The sequence below is a fragment of the Corvus kubaryi genome, unplaced genomic scaffold (assembly GCF_017639235.1).
Source record: "Corvus kubaryi isolate FWS band 111438036 unplaced genomic scaffold, C.kubaryi_AGA036_p1.0 split3-73, whole genome shotgun sequence".
Classification (NCBI taxonomy): domain Eukaryota; kingdom Metazoa; phylum Chordata; class Aves; order Passeriformes; family Corvidae; genus Corvus; species Corvus kubaryi.
Window position 1 is genome coordinate 14,592,057 of NW_024582091.1, and position 19,685 is coordinate 14,611,741.

The window sequence follows — 19,685 nt, forward strand, 5'->3', positions numbered from 1 at the left end:
AAAAATTAATAGTTCAAAATAAATATGTATTTTATTTTGGCTTATCACCTGAATAGTGAGACACTGTGACAAATTATACACAATCTATCTCCAGCATCACACACAAAGATGAGCAAACAAAACTGTACATGAGTGAATTCACGTTACTTTGCCTTACGATGCTTGATTCTCTGATGATTACATAAAATTGCACTCTGTTATCAGATGTAATTATTCAAGAAACTACAACATTAGAACATTTCTAGCATCCTTTCTAAAACATAAATACTTGAGGAAATTATTTGATTTTTTTGTTACCTTGATGTTGGACTGAAACTTTCCTCAGCTAGTTGAATAATCACCTCAGTGACATAATATTTAATGGTATCTAAAATGACAAAAACATTTTTCAAATATAATAGAATAACCAACTTTTCAAGATTAGACTGTAAGTCACCATATCACTATACTAATTAAACATTTGTTCAGTAGTCAATTAAGAGGTGCGGCAGACAATCATATTTTGCTTGGGTTTGTAGGAGTAGAAGCAACCATACCAAAAAACCTACGCCACCTGAAGAAAACTGCTCCAAGCTAATTACAAGATCAGCAATTTCTCATTTATATTGATCTTTGTTGAATGCTGGGAACAATCATCTCGAAACCAAGCAAGCAAGAGCTCAAGCCAAACCTGAAAGATGAATTGAAAGAACTTTCCTAAAGCACTGAGATCAGCATAGCTTACATAAGTATTTTAGTACCCTCTGCTGCTTTGTAATGCTGCAGTGAATCACAAGAGACAGTTTTAATAACAGCTCACACGGGGGAATAATTTTCTTCTTTGCTCAAAGAACAGAATGGAACTTCTTTCCAAAAATCACACTCACTCAACATTAACACTGCATACATTCTGAATTTCAATGTAACTGTTCATCAAAAGCTCCACTAAGACAGCTTTTAACACTAAATGGAAGTGTTTGAGGACATAATTTAAACCCCTTCTATAAAGTCAGGTCAAAGATGATCATATTGAAGATCTGGGTCTATGCTGCAAATACAGCCTAACCAGAGGGCCAGCAAAACAGGTTAAGAGTAAGAAATTCTACTAAGCCTCAGCATGTGAACAACTGGAAGATTCATTTGGTCCACAAGTTTTAAGGACTGAAGGGTTTAATCTGATGTCTGTCCACACATACCATTAAAACTGGATGAAAGCAAACATTTCAGGAAGACGTTTAATCTGCTTTAAACCCTCCAAAGGGCTTGGTAATCCCATCCCTTCGCCAGGTAAATACTACACTTTTTAAATTATCTTCACTGTTAGGAAATTATATTTTACCTCTAAGTTTATTAAGTCTGCTCCATGCTATATGAGTTCTTGGAGACAGGGGGAAAAGACTGTTCAGCCCCTCTAGTTCCTCAGCCATTAACCCGAGTAAGGAATTGTTGCTACTGCTACAAGGGTATTGGGAATTCAGGAGATGTTTGCTTATAGAGACACAGAAGGTGTGATTTCCCAAGAAAAAATCATACGAGTATATGTGGATAGAGTTGGAGGAAGGAATAGCCGATGGGGGAATCTCAAAGCCGCATCTGGCCTCCACAGCTACACCACTCTAATCCTTCTTTATCTTCAAGATACCTGCTCATGAGGAAGCACCAAAGCATGACAGTCAAGTTTGCTCTCTAGTCTCTTTTCACAGAGATGTTCTGCCTAGACTTACACCATACATCTCTTTTGTTCTCTGAACTCTACCAAAATTTCCTACAGTACTGAAGAAACATGGTCAAAACAATGGATATGCTATCTAACTTCAGCCAAGTGCAGAGTCCGTACCAAATCCCTGCACATCTCTATTGTTTGCCTTTCCCCATTCCCACTGATCTATTACTCATGACCTTGTTATCCATACTCTTTTCCAAGCGCTCCCTTCCCAAAGTCACATCTTGCTTTGTGGGCTTTCAAACACTGTACCTTCAATTTTGTTTCATTTAAGGCTGTATTGTTCAGATTCCTGTACAGGACAATCAGAACATTCTGTAACAGAAGATCTTCTGTCTTGTCTCTCCTTATGACATTTCTTAAATGGGCTTTGCATTTTCTGAGAAGTTTTTGTATTCACCAGATCTCTGAACTGAGGCAGGCTCACAGTGACTGATGCAGTGAAGTAGAGGGAGAATGAAAGAATGAACCTGCTAATAACAGTCTTATCATTGCTTCTCTTCCATTAATAGCTGAATTTTAAAAACAACCAGACACTCATCTTTACACCACTTCAGGTAAACCCTGTTGATCAAATATAATTACAGCTTTTAAACCGATAATTCCATCAGTTCATCATTGGATAAGACACAACCTGTTTCTTTGAAAAAGCTTCCTTGCCACAAAACCAGGCTGACTGTTAGCAATCTTCAGCTTCAAGTTGTGCTGATCAAGTGCTGAATTTTCCTTTCACTTATTCTGTAGAACTGACAGGAAAATAAGTAACTTGTAATTTCTCAAGTCTCCATCTTTACTGGGATTTCTAGTAAACTGGAATCATGCTAAAAGTCACTTTCAAGGTCTAACGCTGGAAGCAACAACCTCATCTGTTCCAGATGGGAATGAGACAAACACACAGGAATCATCACTGCACGTTATTGACAAGCTACTTTCCTTCAGTGTTTTTAACACTGTGTTCAGTGTTCAATGGCTGATGTAGTCAAGTCTAGTTTTGTTTGAACATCTCATACCTGATGAAACTGTTTCTCCCAGCATTGTCTTGCAGCGCTTACAAATTACTCTGGTATTTTCTTTTGACTTCTGTAGGACAAAGAAATATCATTTAAATGTTACTCAGATATTCTGAAAAAGGAATGCGTAACTGTAACATAATTTACAGAGCGGATAGTGAACATTTTACTTATTTCTGTCCTCTTTATGTTCACATGAACACATATTTGCCTTCACTACTGCAGCTTTCTACACTTGGACTTCCTTGCAAGTTTCATACTCATTTTAAAATCTGGCAGTATATCCACACAGCACAACCTGTAATAGCTAACAGGAGAATCTTGTAATATTGAGTGACTGGATGATAAAATGATAAGCTAAATTCGATTTTGCTAAGGGCAAAATAATGCATCTGAAATGAAGTACTCCATAATACATACATAAAATAGTAGGCGGCAATGTGACTACCATTACTCAGTAACAAGTTCTAGCCATTGTGGACAGTTTTATAGGAGTTGAATACCAGTTTAATGTTCAGCAGAGAGCAGAAAACGTCTGCAGATTATTTTGAGTTACTAGGAAACAGCTGAAGTACACAACACAGCATGATATTCCAGAAAGGTGCAGTGGATTCTGTTCTTGAACAACCCTTCTCCCTCAATTCTAGCAGATACAGAAAAGGTATTGACAATATAAACAATTGTCAGAAGTGCAAAACAGTTTCCATATGCAGCATAAAAACACACGTAACAGGAGAACACATGGAAGACAGAAAACTGAGGGGTATCATTGAGATACATAAAATCTTAAATGTTTAAGAAAAGCTGAACAGAAAAAAAACAAACATATGTTCTCAGAGCTCATGCTATGAAATTCTAACCCTGTCTTGTATCAAAAAAAAAAAAAGGAAGGCATTTGTCACATGATGCATAATATAGTTTGGTACTTACTACAGGAAAGCATTTTTCATACTAAAAGTATACACAACTTTAAAAACTCTTCATCAATTCAGAGAAAGCAATGTCAACAATGGCTTATTAAAAACGAAAAATGTGGATAACAACATCTAGTTCAAAGAGTCTCTACACTCTCCAAAACATCACTGAATATTTATCTCAGCTTTATGCATCTATTACTGCCCCTTATAAAAGATCTCATTTCTAGATGAAATCTACCCTCTAAGACTCCTACTAATTACAGTGTTAATATTTAAATTCAATACATCAAACAAGTAAGCACAATTCTTACTTTAATCCAAAGTCTAAGCTTCAGAACTAGTTCTGTGCGGGCTTATTAACCTGGGTGTAGCACATTAGAGCTCTGAAAACAGTACAGATATATATAACCTGAATGATGGTCAAAAACAGAGAATCAAACTAAAAGCCTGAGAGCTGACTATGTTGGAACAGCAGTCCCCTTGTTATGGAGATCAGGAAAATCATCTGGTTCATACATAAGCAGTTATCCCCTTTCTCAGTTCCTACCTTGCTACTCCTCTCAAACATACACAGTGAAATTACTTCATCAGTGTGAAAAACAAGGATAAATAGACAAGGTTTTGCATAAGCCAGTGTCTGAGACTGGTACAAATACTGCACAGTACAAGTACAGAATACACAGTACTTCCTTGAAAGCTACAACTTGACTATTTTTTTTCTGACTACAGTTACAGGTGCTGACTGAGAAGTGTGCCTAGAAAACATCACTAACTCGTTGTATCATGCTTCAAAGGAAAAAGGGATAGTTTTAGCTCAACTAATTAAATCAATATATCTATTTGACAACTTGCAGCTGCTGGCAATCTGCAGATGCAGGTAGATCACAAGCCTAATATTTTCTGTTTCTATTCCTACGGATCCCTGATATGGTGTCAGGAAAAGTATTTTCCCCAAGAGATACTATTAAGATTCTGCAAGACCATGTGACATTTAAAAACTATGTTACACTGGAAGACTAATAGATGTGAAAAATATGTTTGCAGTGGACGGATGCTGTCTTGGTCCCACTGGAGTCTGCAAAAGATTGTTTAAGCATCTCTGGTACTTTTCTGCTACTATTTTGGTCATAGGTAAACACTTTCCAAAGAACTGCAATGCAATTAAAAAGGAACTTTCATACTGGGGCAGACTGCAACAATATTCTCTGAAATGAGAACATTTATGCCAATAGCAATCTGTCTTGCCTGTAACTTTCTATTACTCATATTATGGAAGAATTTTCTGCTTCAATATAAGGGGTTTTTTTCCTTATTAGTCCATGTTCTGCTGGATCTAACAGTTTTGCTCATTTGCTTGGCAACTGAGTGATGCTGGGAATAAGCAAACACAGAAATAAGAATTCATTGCAAGTGTGAAAGATGTAGAAAAAGGGATTTGACACAAACAAGGAACAAATTCTCAACTTCAATGCAAGTATAAGGAAGCAAACATGAAAATTCATCACGCTAAACTACTATTGTATGCCTCTGACATAAAACAGCCTCCTCCCTCATTCAAAAGTTCTGCTGTTATCCTGGTTTGACCCACATCTCAATAACATCTTTGTTCCACATCCTTTTATTACATTTCTTCATTCAAATCAATCCTTTTCTCACAAACATTTCCTTTAATGAAGAAGTGTGCAATATGAACTCCATGCACCCTGCCTCTTCCCATATTTATTCCTGTTGTTCTAAGATCTCTTTTAAGATTACTGAACTGCGAAAATTCATTTTTGGCAACCTCTGGCAGAAAACACTGTCTTCTTGGAAATTTGGAATCATCTACTCCACCTCCTTCTTAAGAAAACTTAGAAGAAATAACTCCATTGACACAGAGTTAAGCCAAATTAATCTGCTTCTGCCATGCTACCCTTTCAGGGTATCAGTCCTTATTCTCCTCTTCACATATTCTGCTTTTCAAAGAACAATGGAACAAGAAACCCAGGAGATCACAGCTGCAAGATTTGCAGATAGGGACCACAGGACAGAACTGCTCCCCAAGCAGAGGGGTCACTTGGAGCATTGTACCAGCAACCCCTGAACTGTGAGAATCCCGGTGACTCTTACTGAGGATAATACATATCACTATAAGCAGCAGGTAGAAATCAGGGTCTCTGGTGTTAGTTCTCAAGAGATTAAATGTTTCATGCTGGAAATCTCTACATAATAAGTCATCAGTTGTTAGAGACACAAATTGCCAAGGCAGCAATGTAGACAGTTAAATACTTGGTATTGGGAGAAAATACAACATGTGTAGGCCCAGCCCCTGTCAGCACAAATGCAGACGAGCAGTAGATTATCAGAAAAGGCTTTACGGAAATGTAGGTTTTGGTGAACTGAGTTCCTGGATGTTCTTCTGGCAGCAGAAAAGATTATTGCTTGAACTTTTATACAAGTGCTAGATGCCCAAGAGTAAAGCACTGAACTGTCATTCTTCATGGGTTTTACCCCACCACTGAAACATCAGCACCCCTAAAAATGGTTTTTTCTCTGGGCAACAACAAATTTTGATGTTTCTAAGCCAAATGACAGCCCTCTTCCTACAGACTTGGTTGATGAATCCATCTTATCCTGGAACATCTCAGAAACATCAACATGAAGAGCAATAACATTGGATGGCAGGTTCCTTTCACTAGACAGAGAAGTCAAACAAATTCAAGTTCCTTAATATGCTTTAAGAACGTAAGACAGCCAGATCTAAACCCAAAGTACACATTCTGATATTCCCAAGTCTTTCTAAAAATAAAAAAAAAAAAGAAGCAGAAGAGAAAAAAATCACACTTCTCTTTGATCATATTAATGATTATGCCTCAAGTCACAGTGTGAGAAAAAAAATAATTGTTACTTCAGTTTCCACCTCATTCTTTGCTCCACTATCCTTTAACAAACATCTAACCCATCACAGTTATTATCTTACTAAATTCTCATGTCCTTCACTCATGATAATTTCAGGGGAAAATATCTGGGTTTAGAACTACATAATTAAGCAGCTTCTAATTCTGTTTATAGCACAAAGTTCTACTTGCATATGAAGGTCAATATCAAGACTGTGGTGTGAGATTTAGAAAATGTAAAACATAGCCTGGAATATTTTCTGGCTTCTGCACAGCTGAATGTCAAGAACTCCCTATGACCTTCAAAACAGTTCTGTAGTACATACAAATTAAATAAAACTAGTAACAAAAAAAGCACTTTACAATGAAAAAGTCAAAAAAAGTGCACCTAAGAATTATTTGAAGAAAATACTTTACCAAGTTGGAGCCACTCTGAGAAACATGTTGTCCAGCCTCTGAGCAGCACACAGGAGATTCAGGCACATGTAATTCACTTCCTGAATTCAACAGAAAAAAAGTGTCTCCAAGAAAACAGTCACCACGCTGAGGGTGTAAAGTGCTTCTGGCAAAGGGGTCAGGGTGACAGCACCACTCTTCAACTAAATCACTCCAGTTTTCACTTGGTAGAGGAAGAACTCTGAGAAATTTCCTTAAAGGGAAGAAGAGACAAATATTTCAGTATGTTATAATTCATTTCTAAGACACTAAAAGAAAGTTTAGGCTTCCTACAAATAGTGGGGGAAGTATGGCATTTTCTCAAAAGGAGGTGCTTGACTCTTTTCAGCCAAAGGCACTTTCTTTGGGTGAATTCTGAGAAAGCAATGGCTGAATTTCCTGCCAAGTCTGTGATGAGGCATTTCCCAAGGGTAAATCTCCAATGATTATAAGGCAGAATTTGGCATAGTCCTCTCTTGAAATGAATCACAAGGCAAAAATAAAGCAGTTCTACCTAGTCATGAAAAATATGACAATGAGCATTTACAATTACATTTATTATTACTTCTTGTAAAGTTCCCTTGCACCAAATGTTGGTGTAAAACCAACAGACACAGACTCATGCCACAGCAAGACTCAGCATGTTCTTTGTTTCAGATACCAGACCTGAAAAAGCTAAAACCTGACAAAAATACCACAGTACATCTTCATTAAAAACCCAAACAAACAAAACCACAAACAAAGGATAATTCAATCTTAATTTAGATTCGAATACTCAGATCCAACTTTCAGAAGTCATATACTAAAAAGGCAAATCCCTTTCTCCCAGGTAGCTGTATGGACCAAGGATACTGCTTCCTGAAATACTTCTTTACTTTCATTATCAGTTGTATTGGGATTGCATTTTCTGCTCTCTGCCTACTTTCCTTGAATGCTTTCATTTTGTTAGACTATTTCTTCAGCTGCCGCCTGAAACCTTTAAACAGAGTTTCTTGATTCTACTCCTTACTTAAAACTTGCAAATACAACTTTGCTTACGGTGCTACTCTGCAAATAAAATCACAGCTGCTAAGCCAACAACTAGGCATCCTCCCTTTCTTGCAGTTCCCAGACTAACATTTTCTGAAGATGTCAGTTTTTCCCACTTCAGCTTCTTGGCCGCTCTGAATTGTTCAGTGGGTGAAAGAAAAATCTTTTATTTAAAAAAAATCCTTTTTTTCTAGATAGAAAATACATTTTAAACTCTGCTTGCTCCACCTGCAGATGAAAGTTGGAATAACTCATCCTCTGACCCAGCTTTACCAAACCTATGTAAGATCACCTCTCAACACTACCCATGTCTGTCTTCATTTTCTGTGGTCTTATATATTGCTTGAGATAAAACTCAGTTCTGCCAAAGTGCGAGTTTAGTTCTGGTGTTGGCCTAATAACTGATTCTTCATCCGCCTTTACAATTAGTTCCAGTGCCTGGATTCACACTGCAAAAAAAGTCTTCCTGTATTGCTTTTTACACAAAAGTAATTCAAAGCTGGTATTGCTCAGAAATGTTTTCACAAGAGCAAAAAAAAGACAGAGATTACCTTAAGCTGCAGACTAATGCTGTCCTGTTTCATTACATCAGTGTTTCTTTACTTTCACAGTCTACAGCATCAAGATCTTCACTTCTTTCCCAACAAAAGTAGTTTTTCCAACCAGTAGGAATTTCCTAAACAGACTCCTCCTAACTCTGAGCTGTACAGAAAATATATCATTTCCACTGTATTTTAGGCTTTTGCCACTCATAGGTGGGAAGCCATATCCAGGATCACCAGAACTGGAAAAATGCAACACTAATAAAAATGGAGCTTTACAAAAAAACAAACAAACAAACAAAACCAACTTGAGGTTTACTAGGTACTGACTAAATTGAGGCTGCTAAACAACATAATAAAACCTAGAAAACAGGGTGACTTATCTCCCCAAACTTGCTCCTAATAACAACTGAGTTTCTACTTGAAGATAGTCACCCAGGCTGCCTTCACAGTCAGAGAGCAACAAACAGTTCTTAAGTTGGGACCTCTAAGAGTAGCTGTCTCCTGAAAGTGTCTAATCCATCCAGGCTGAATCTCCTGCTGTAGACAGCTCTCAGATTCCAACCAGAAGAGTAGGTAAGGAACTTATTTTTTAAAAGTTTGAAGTTCAGCACTAGTCTGTAAGAGCCCTGCCATAAAGATATAACTCTTAAATGATCTTCCAGGATAAGGTAAGTATTTGACCATAGAGACCTCTGTAAGACTGGATTAAGAAAAGTAACCCCTAATGTCATTATTAACTAATGCCCAGTAATATCATTGTCTACAGAAAATACTGAAAACTGGAAGTAAAATGGGCTTTAGAATTTTAAACATATGACTGTTCAGTTCCATCAGAGAAAAACAACTGCATTTCTTTAACTGCAGTCTCCCTTATTTACTTATTAAAAAATCTTGGGACAGCCCAGCTTGACAGATAATTGTCAGGCTTAACACTACTTATGTAGGAAAAGTGCAATTAGATTTCCCCTGCCATGAGTTTTTCAGTGCAATATTTGTGCAGTACAAATCATTATCATGGAATCATAGAATATTCTGAGTTGGAAAGAACCCACAAGGATCATTGCATCCAACTTCAGGCCCTGCACAAGACAACCCGAAGGTTCATACCATGTCCAAATGCTTCTTGAACTCCAGCAGGCTTGCTGCTGTGACCACTCCCCTGTATTGCATTTGCATGCAAGGTTTTAGTAGTAGGGGGCCTTCATGGATAGATTCTGTGAGAAGCTGCCAGAAGCTTCCCCCATGTCAGATACAGACAATGCCAGCCAGCTCCAAGACAGACCCACCACTGGCCAAGGATGAGGCCATCAGCAGTGGTAGCGCCTCTCTGCAAATGTATTTAATATGGGGGGATAAAACATCTTGCAGTCAGAAGAGTGAGAAAATCTGAGAGCAACTGCTCTGCAGACACCAAGGACAGTGAAGAAGGGGAGGAGAAGGTGCTCCAGGCACTGAAGCAGTTTTCCCTGCAGCCCATGGGGAAGATAACGGTGAAGCAGGCTGTCCTGCTGCAGCCCATGAAGGCCCACGGTGGAGCAGATGGATGCCCTCCATGGACAACCCCACACCAGAGCAGACGGATGCCCAAAAGAGGCTGTGGCCCCATGGGAAGTCTGGCAGAATCTTTGGACCCATGGAGAGAGAGAGAAGCCCACATTGGAACAGGTTTGCTGGCAGGACTTGTGACCCCTTTCATTACATTTTGTCTCCCTTGTCCAGCTGATGAGGGGAGTGACAGAGCGGCTTTGGTGGGCACCTGGCATCTACCCACCACAAGCTTTTATGAATTTTTTCATAACAGAAATAAAGTCTTACAGAATTATTTTATATATGAGGTACACTTAGCCCAATTGGAAGGAGAGAAAGAAAAAAGAAAGTATCCCTAATTCTTTGCAGCTCTTGCATGATGGAAGAAAAAAAAATCTAATAATTTCCTCTAACGTGGGTAATGTGAGGGTAATGGAAAAGAATGAAAGAGCATAACCCTAACCTCTGAAGAGCTATCAGATTTATGGAAGGAAACAGACTGAGGCAGAGGATTTCAGAAAATGTAGAGAGTCAATTTTTGTGCACCAAGGAAGGATTACTTACATTTAAACCATTCCTAGTACCTTTCTTAATCTAATGTTTACAAGAAGGGCTTCCTATGCAGTAAAGGCTTTCCAACAGCAAAAAAATAAGCTTCAGAATATGTTTGGAGTGGTTTGTTGGTTTAGTTTCTTTTTCCATTTTAACCTAGATTCCTCTTCCTTCAGCTGAAGATTACTGCCACCTTATTTGCAGCAACTTCCTAGATATGGGAAGAATCTTATGTCTTCTCCACAACCTTATCTAAACTAAATCCCATTTACTTCAATTTCTTTTTAAAGGTATGCTTTTCTAGATCTCGGGTTTTTCTTATTACAGACCCTTTCCTAGTAACTCAGACTTTAGTAAGTTCTCTTCCACACAGTTCCGCAATTTCCCTTCAATCCTTCCACCTCTGCTGTCGCTGTCATACTTAACCCTTCCTGGAGAGAGGAACACATGAATTCTGTAGCTAGAAGTTCTGACTATGCTACTCTCTTCCTGTTCGAAATGCTGGAACAGAAGGTGTTGGATACACTAGCAGCTCCACTCTTCTACTCTTAAGTTTTTTTGGTGTGAACATTCAAGGGGCTCAGAGGCACCCTGCAAGGAGAAATGCCAAGTGAAAAGCTATGGACATGCATTCTTTTTCCTTTCTCAAAAATTCTGCCTGTGTCACATTACAGGATGCAGAACCAAAAGATTTAAATGGCATGCATATGAATCTGATGTGCTGAAATTCAAGAAAACACCCACTCAGTCCTGCGAATATAAAAGTGCAATATGTTTTGAAAGCAAATGTTACTGACTAGAAATTAGAAGTTTCACCAGTTTACAAATGTATCAAAATAAGAGTTATTACTAGACTTTCTGAGAGAAAGTTAAGAAATCCTCATTCAGTTACATTCAGGCTAGCCATAAATCCATACCTATGACAAGAAAGTAATAGAAATTTAGAGAATGAAACACATTTGTATTATGGTTTTGAGTATTAGGAGCCACACAGATCATAAAAGGTCTAAGTGCATCTCTAACAATTCTTACATATTCAGCTGAAGCGGTCAAAATTGTTCATCAGAAGAGCTAGACAATGCAGCATCTTTTTATTAAATTCTCATTCACTCTGCAGACTTTGTAAAGAACAGAGATAAGGCTGAGTCACACAGCTAAGACACAGTTGCTGTGTTTCCCAGATTCAGCATCCCTGAACTATGTGCAGGCAGGCTTTGCTTAACAGACAAAAGGAAGCTATGGTCAATATCCCCATTCTGAGCAGCCACTCTATAATTACAGCATGATGACTGAAGGAAATTTATAAGAGACTGGAAAGAACTGAAAAGGATGCCTGAAGTACAGAGGAAGAAAGAAATCAAGAAGTAAATGAATGAACAGTTAAAAACTGCTTCAGGTAATTTTGCTTTTTGTCATCTGTAGTGCTTCAAATGTGTTCTTGTCTAGGAGTTTCAAAAGAAATACCTTTTAGCTGTTTTTAAGTACACAGAATAACGTGAATACCAATCACTATGGCATTTATTGGTATAAATACAAGACACTGCAGTACTCACCGGTCTTTTACTATGATGTCACCACAGGACTGACAATAAAAGATGTAATTCTTGTTGGATTTCAAGCTTTCCCTCAAAGGACAAACCACATCTACACATGGAAGGAAATATATTAATCTTCAAAATTGTGTAACATTTTCAGTCACTTGTACAAAAAAATCCTGCCAAATACCTCAAACCAAAAGGGATAAATCTAACAGACAAAGCAAAATGCTGACATTTTAAACACAACTTTATTTTTTTTACCTGCAGAAGCAAGTATTTAGATTCAGGAAAAACTTGTCATCTCCACCTCATGCCCCATATTACCGAGTAGGAACTGTACATGTGAATAATTATTTCAAGGTGCAAATCCTCTCCAGAACGGGAGCTGATATATTGGCATCATTGCATAGATTATAAAAATCAAAATTCAATGCCACTCTTTTGTAATGATACTTCTGATAATCAGTGTATCTGCAATATGAGGGGACACACCCGTAGGTAACACAAATAGTCAGGATGGGGAGCAGGGAGAGGCACAAGTTTTACATTTTTAGGCAGGTAAGAATCCACCACTGTGGAACCAGTCCAGGAAAAGACAGTGAGCAAAAATGGTCTCACAAAAGGCAGCTCAAACAACTTTTCAAAGTAAAAAAAGAAGCTATAAAAGCCTCCCCAAATTAGTCGATAACATTAAGTGGAAGAAAAGTAAAACTGTAAGCCTAGCTCTACATATGAATTTGCTTTGCATCACCCACTTTCTCATACTTAAGAATCAAAGTATACTCTCAGCACTGACATTCAATATTTGAAATTTAGGATTCAACCATAAGAGAAAAGTACTTTAAAAGGTCCCAGAATTTCAACTATTTTGCATAATAATATAAAACATCAAAGGGTAACTATGACTACCCAATACATACGTTGATTACCACCTGGTTCACATACTTATTTTTCACTAGCATGACTTTCGAAGGTTGAGTTTTAAAACTTCATCATTGGTCTTTTGAATGTCTCGTTAATAGGACACATTAAATAATTTTAGTATAATTGAGTTGTCACAGCACATGCATAATTACAGATTAATGTACAGATGCCATCTCAGCGTATCAACAGAGTACTCCAATGTGTTTCTGGTGCTGAAGTCATTACTGTACTTTACATATTTTATCATCCTTTTCTACTTTATACACTCAGAATGGCAATTAAGTGTTACTTAATATATCTTTCTGTGCCACATCGTATGAAATGAATCTAAACATACTGAGCTTGGATGCCAGGATGAAAGAAAGCAACAGCTGTACTACCGTGCTTTCTACTTATTGCAAACACATCCTAGACCTGAATTAGCATCACGGAAATAAAGAAGGCAACTTTGCAGATGTTACCTGTGACATTAACCTCTGAAACCCCAGCTGTGAGAATAATGAGCCCCTACACAAACCCGTAATCCTTTATGATTAAGTGGTCAGGGATGGACAAGCACAGTCTTAACTGCCTGGATGAATCAGATTACTGAATTACTGGTAGGATGAGTAGTAATGGGTACAAATTGAAAGAAAGGAAATTTAGGTTAGATATTAGGAAGAAATTCTTTACTGTGAGAGTGGTGAGACACTGGCAGAGGCTGCCCAGGGAGGCTGTGGATGCCCCAACCCCGGCAGTGTTCAAAGCCAGGTTGGGTAAGTCCTTGAGCCACCTGGTCTAGTGGGATGTATCCCTGCCAATGGCACCGGGGAGTTGGGACGACATGATCTTTAAAGTCCGTTCCAACCCCTTAGCATTTTATGATTCTACGATTTTCAGCTACCAAACGCGGAATAGGAGAGAAAGCAAATAATTTTGAAGTACTCTGGGGAAGCACGAGGAGACCCCCAATACACCGCGTTTCCCTTTCATTACGTCGTTTTTGTACGTTCAGTTTCTAAAGCTGACAGTTCCAGGTGCTTGCTCTACAGAATCCCCACCTTACAGCCTCTCTCACTTATTAAACCCGCCGGGCTCCAGCTCACCCTCCCCGTTTCCCACCGGCGGCCCCGGCCCTGCCCCGCCCGGCCCTCACCGGCGGCGGGCGGCGGGCCGCGCAGGCGCACGCGCAGGTGCAGCCCGTCCCCGCGCAGGCGCCGGAGCCCGCGGCACGAGGACGGCGCCAGCCTGACCCCTGCCGGCAGCGCCGCCGCGTCGCAGCTCCCGCCGCTCCTCACTTCCAGGGAATCCACGCACACCGAAACCTCCACCGGCGCGCTGGGGAGCTCCGCCGCCGCGCTGCGGAGGAAAAGCAACGGGTATGCCTCGGGAAGGAACTGTCGGGGCGCGCGGCTGCTGTAAGGAGGCCGGCCTGCAGCTCCCCCGCAGCCCCGGTCGCGCCCCGGGATCCACGAGGTGAACGAGGAGCAGCCGAGAGAAACAATCCACCGTTCTCAGGAAAAATTTATTTGCACAGTATCCCGGGCTGTGCCGAGCCGAATAGGCAGAGAGAGAGAGGCGCCCGCACACAACCCGTTCCCCCCGTTGAAGGCTAATGACGCCGAAAGGCAGACCCGCCGCGCCCCCCTCCTGCCCCGCACGGCCCGAGCGGCGGCGGGCGGCAGCGCCCCCGCACTACCGGATAACCAGCAGCGCGCTCTGCGTCCCCCGCCTGATCTCCATCAGGAAGGCTCCCGCCATGCCGGCACGGAGCAGCGCCACGCACGGCGCAGGAAGCCGCCGCTCTCCCGCCGGCGCAGGCGCGGGGCCGCCGCCCGCCGCCACAGCGCCGCCTGCGTGGAATCGTCGGGTCCCAGGATCACAGACTCAGCAAGGCTGGAAGAGACCTTTAAGATCATCCAGAGCAAACGTCCACCCGGCACTGCCGCTGTAACCCGTAAATCACATCACCCAGCGCTACATTCAGACGCCTCTTGAACACCTCCAGGGATGGCGACTCCACCACCTCGCTGGGAAATCTGTTCCAGTGCTTGACCACCTTAACAGTGAAAAATACTTTTCTAATCTCGAATCTGAATGTCTCCTGTCTCAGTTCAAGGCCATTCCCCCTAATCTTGTCACAGTAGGCCCGGCAGAAGAGACCAACCCCAAAAATCTTCTTTCAGGGAGTTGTAGAGAGCATTTACATAGAGAGCATTTAGTCTCCTCGAGGCTGAACAACCCCAGCTCCCTCGGCCGCTCCTCATAAGACATGTTTTCTAGACCCTTCGAGAGCCTTGTTGCCCTTCTCTGGAGACGTTCCAGCACATCGATGTCCTTTTCAAAGTGAGGGGCCCAGAAACTGATCACAGCACTCGAGGTGCTGTGTAGAGAGGGACAATCACTGCCCTGGTCCTGCTGGCCACACTATTCTTGATACAGGCCAAGCTGTCACTGGCCTTCTTTGCCACCTGGGCACACTGCTCGCTCATATTGGCTGTCAGAACCCTTCTCCGCCGAACAGCCCTCAAGTCACTCCTCCTCAAGCCTGTAGCACTGCATGGGGTTGCTGCGACCCAAGAGCAGGATCCAGCAGCTCGGCCCCCACAGTGCCCTGGGAGGCAGTGGCGGAAAGATGTCCCCGAGTCTGCTGCGCCCACCGGCTTGGCCACTGCTGGCGGTAGAGTCAGGCCTGGGGGCCCAGGAATGAATCCCATCGGGTCCCGAGGCCTCAAGGTCAAGGTCTGCACAATCGGCTGGTCTCACGGGGTTTTCTTATGCCCAGACTTTTCGGTATTAACATTGGGCTGTCATCTCCTGCTTTCCTGCTACACCACCACCGGGAGGAGCCTGGGTCCGCTTTCTCGGGCACCTCTCCGCAGGAACTGTGGGCTGTGCCTGGGGATGTGTGCTCAGGATTCGTGACTGCTGAACAGTGTCAAGGCCTCTTCAGTGTCTCACCTGCACCACCCAGCAAGTAGGCTGGAGGTGGGGAAGGGGCTGGGGCAGGGGGAGAGATGGTACAGCCGACTTGAATCGACCGAAGTGATGTTCCATGGCACATAACATCACGCTTGGCAGTAAAAACTCGTGGCGTACTTTCCAAAGTGACCATTGCTCAGAGACTGTCTGAACATCAGCAGTCTTGTTGTGGGAGATGGTGAGTGATTGTCTGTATGTTTGGGGGGGTGAGAGGGGTTGTTCCTCTTTCCCTCATCTACTAAAACATCACTGTTTTAACCCGCAGTTTTTCTTGCTTTTGCACTTCTGGTTCTACCTCGGGGCTAACAGCTGGCTGGGGTCAGTGCATCATGACTACAAAGTTCGGTCTGAGCAGAGGACTCTGCTGAGACAGGGGCAGGCTCCCCAGCACTGGGGACCGTGTCCTGTGGCTTGTCATGCACCACTACTCACCCCCTGCCTTGTGAAAAAAACCCTCTCCACCCTTTCTCGCAGCTTTACAAGTCTGCCTGAATTTCATGTGCATCCAGCTCTTGAATGCTGTCACACTGTACTCATAGCAAACAGACTCTCGGCACAGGCAGCTGCTGCTCTGGAGTGAGGTTTTCTACTGCCTCCCATGAGATCTTTTATCAAGAGACTGTAAGTCCACCCTGACACGCCTGTGTGACTTTTCCTTACCTTATGAGCACTGTCACCACTGCACACTTCATCCAGGATGCCGCCCTTACAGTATGTAAGAAGTTGATGTTCAGTGTTCAAGGACACCAAGGAAAGAAACTGTCACTTTGAAAAGAGGAGTCTTTCTGCAATGTTAAAAGTGTTTACTTTTCATGAAGTCACAAGACCGTCTGTGGTTTCAGAGAGTTATTCGAAAACATGATCTGCAAAGCTTGAAAACAAAAAAGCAAATTTGCACATTACTTTTATAGCAATTTATTATCAAAGCCATGATTATTTTGAAGTAATCTTAGTCCTTATAGTTACCAAAACCAAGTAGGAGAGTCCCAAAGAAGAAGATGGAGTAAGGTTAGATTTTTTGAGAAAAAATACAGCAGACAATAGTCAACAGTTTCAACTGAGTTATTTTGTTGGTTTTTTACAAAGCATGAATTTATTGAAGTATTCTAAGATGGGACTATACTGTCTACATGCTGTTCGGAGTTTGGTAGTTTGGGGTTTTGTTGTTGTTGTCGTTTGTTTCCTTTTTTTTAAGGAAGAAAAATAATTAGTCCATGTGGTAGGTTTCGTTTCAAATTGCTTCAGAAACCAATGTACATGTTGTGGGCTAAATTGTTCTAGACAAGTAGGTCATACATCAAACATAAACCCCATGTAATTATAGGAGAATTGACTCCTAGTATTAGTAAAAGAGCCTTTGACGTTACAAAGGCTTACACAAGGCTACAAAGTTATGAATAATTTAAAGTATTTCCAGGGTGTGAGTTTCATTTATTCAAAATTGTCTATTATAAGTTTCTCACCATTTCTGCTGTGAAATAATTACAGAGAAAGGAGGGTAAATGTCCTACAGAGCAAGTGCACCTAACATCAGTGCTGGACCCAATCCAGTATTTTGACTCCAACATCAGTAAAAGGAGGTACAAAAACGAAGAGCTCCTATAGTGCGGTTGCTTCCTGGTGCTTCCCCTGTGGGTACATCCCTACCCAATTCCTTCAGTGTCCACTTGTGGATATGTTTGTCATCAATATGAATAATGCATCCTCCAACCTACGGATAGTGTCCAAGTCCCCAGCCCCTGCTGCCAATATGTTCTAGGAGTTTTCTGCTTCACAGAGAATAATTTTCTGTGCCTCCTCATTCTCGTACTGTGGGGTTTGGTTAGCAACAACTTTGTTGCCTTTCATGATTTTGTAGAATTTGATCAATCCTCTCCCCTGTCTTCTCTCTCTGCATCAAACAGTCCCAGTCATTATTGCTCTTGCAGTAATATAGCAGTGGCATCTCTACACAGTGCCTTCCCAACTTCTCTACATCCCTCTTGAGCTGTGAAGACAAACACTGATGCCATAATCAATCTGAGGCTGCACCAGCCTTTTATACAGCACCCAAACAACTACCCCTGTCTTGTTCTCAATATTCTTTCCAATTATGTACAGTGTTTTTTCAATTCCCACTGCACATAAAGTTGATGAGACAACTTGAAAGAACTGTTTTGGACCTCTGAGCTGTAACTGCCAGTACTAAATTCAGCACAAGGGAAGCTTAGAAATCCAACCACGCAGCAGCAGGAGCATGTGAAAGCACATGGTCAGTTATTGAAAGTCACTTCCCATCTGTGAAGTTCACCACTGTTAAATAGCTCCAAAAGCACGACCAACCTGGTTAAAAATTACATCTCAAAGGCATTTAGAAGTATCTTCAAAGAAAACAATAAATTTAAGTGCACCATTTTAATTAAAAATACATGACACATAGAGTCATACTTGATGCCTCAGAAAACTAGTGGAAATTGTCAGCTTTCCAGAAAGTAACTATTTTTCATCTACCAATTCCTGGTATAGTTTAATGAGAAAAGGAATTGCATTTCCTCTTTATTATTATCCCAAGTCTGGAGAATAAAATTAGACTTCATTAAATATTGGCTGGCAACGTAAGTCAGCAAGTAGAAGATTTATAAATATTATGAGATTTTCCCCTGAAAATATTTTAGAAATACTCGTCCTCAGTCAAAGCCTAAAATATTAATCATGTAAGCTGAATGCACCTTTATTTTTTTGCAGTTACTGAAAGTAATTTATAACTATAAGCTCTGTTTGCTATTACAAAGCCTGCTTACATTTGAGAATCGTAATGATGACTTTAAAACTAACAGATTACAGTCTAAGAACTGTACCCTTTATGCTGTGGAATTGGTCAGTCAAAAATCACTCTTGCAATGCAGTAAAAAATTCCTTCCAATACTGTCTATGTGGGCACCCATACACTTTTGTGTGTAGTAAGGATTCAAGCATACTAATCACAAGAAATTTTAGAAAATTCCTAATATAGCTACTGCTAACATAAACATCACATCATAGGATCATAGACCTGTTTGGGTTGGAAAGGGACTGGATGGGAGTTTGCCTCTTCTTCCAGGCAGCCAGAGACAGAAGAAGAGGACAAGCTGCACCAGGTGAGGTTAAGGCTAGACATTCAGAGGAATTTCTTCACAGAAGGAATGTTTAGACTTTGGAATGGGCTGCCCATAGAGGTGGAGTCAGAGTCTCTGAAGGTGTTTAAGGAAAGACTGGCTATGGCACTTAGTGCCATGGTCTGGTTAATGTGGTAGCGTTTGATCATAGGTTGGACTCGATGATCTCAGAGGTCTTATCCAACGTAATTGATTCCGTGATCTTAAAGATCATCTCGTTCCAATCCCCGCTGCTATCAAGAGCACCTTCTACTAGACCAGGTTGCTCAGAGCCTGATCCAATCTGGCCTCGAACACGTCCAGGGATGGGGCATCCACAGCTTCACTGGGCAACCTGTTCCAGTATATTTTTCTAAAGAACCACCTGCCTTTCATTTTTACCTGCGCTGTATTTGGTAAACTCAGTAAATACCAGGCAAAATAAACGAGCACACGCACTCACACAGAGCCCGCTGCGCGCCCGCGCACCTGCGCACGCGTCCCGCCAGGGGGCGCAGCGCGGCGGCGGCTCGGCGGGCGGGGCGGGGTGGGCGCG

The 19,685-nt window shown here is 41.4% G+C and overlaps 1 protein-coding gene across 5 annotated transcripts in view; it reads right to left on the minus strand.

Annotated features, from left to right (window-relative positions):
* Positions 1-14,856, minus strand: part of UBE3D (ubiquitin protein ligase E3D) — a 164,325-nt gene extending 149,469 nt beyond the window's left edge. For all 5 annotated transcript variants that reach the window (XR_006014115.1, XR_006014116.1, XM_042016463.1 and 2 more), the window contains exons 1-6: positions 14,734-14,856; positions 14,191-14,393; positions 12,147-12,237; positions 6,923-7,154; positions 2,713-2,782; positions 298-367 (exon numbers count right to left, since the gene is read on the minus strand). Coding sequence is in view for 3 of the 5 variants with exons in the window: in XM_042016463.1 (XP_041872397.1) it covers positions 298-367; positions 2,713-2,782; positions 6,923-7,154; positions 12,147-12,237; positions 14,191-14,393; positions 14,734-14,795 (728 nt within the window). In the remaining 2 variants the exon portion in view is untranslated. The remainder of the gene's footprint in view (positions 1-297; positions 368-2,712; positions 2,783-6,922; positions 7,155-12,146; positions 12,238-14,190; positions 14,394-14,733) is intronic.
* Between the last annotated feature and the right edge of the window lie 4,829 nt (positions 14,857-19,685).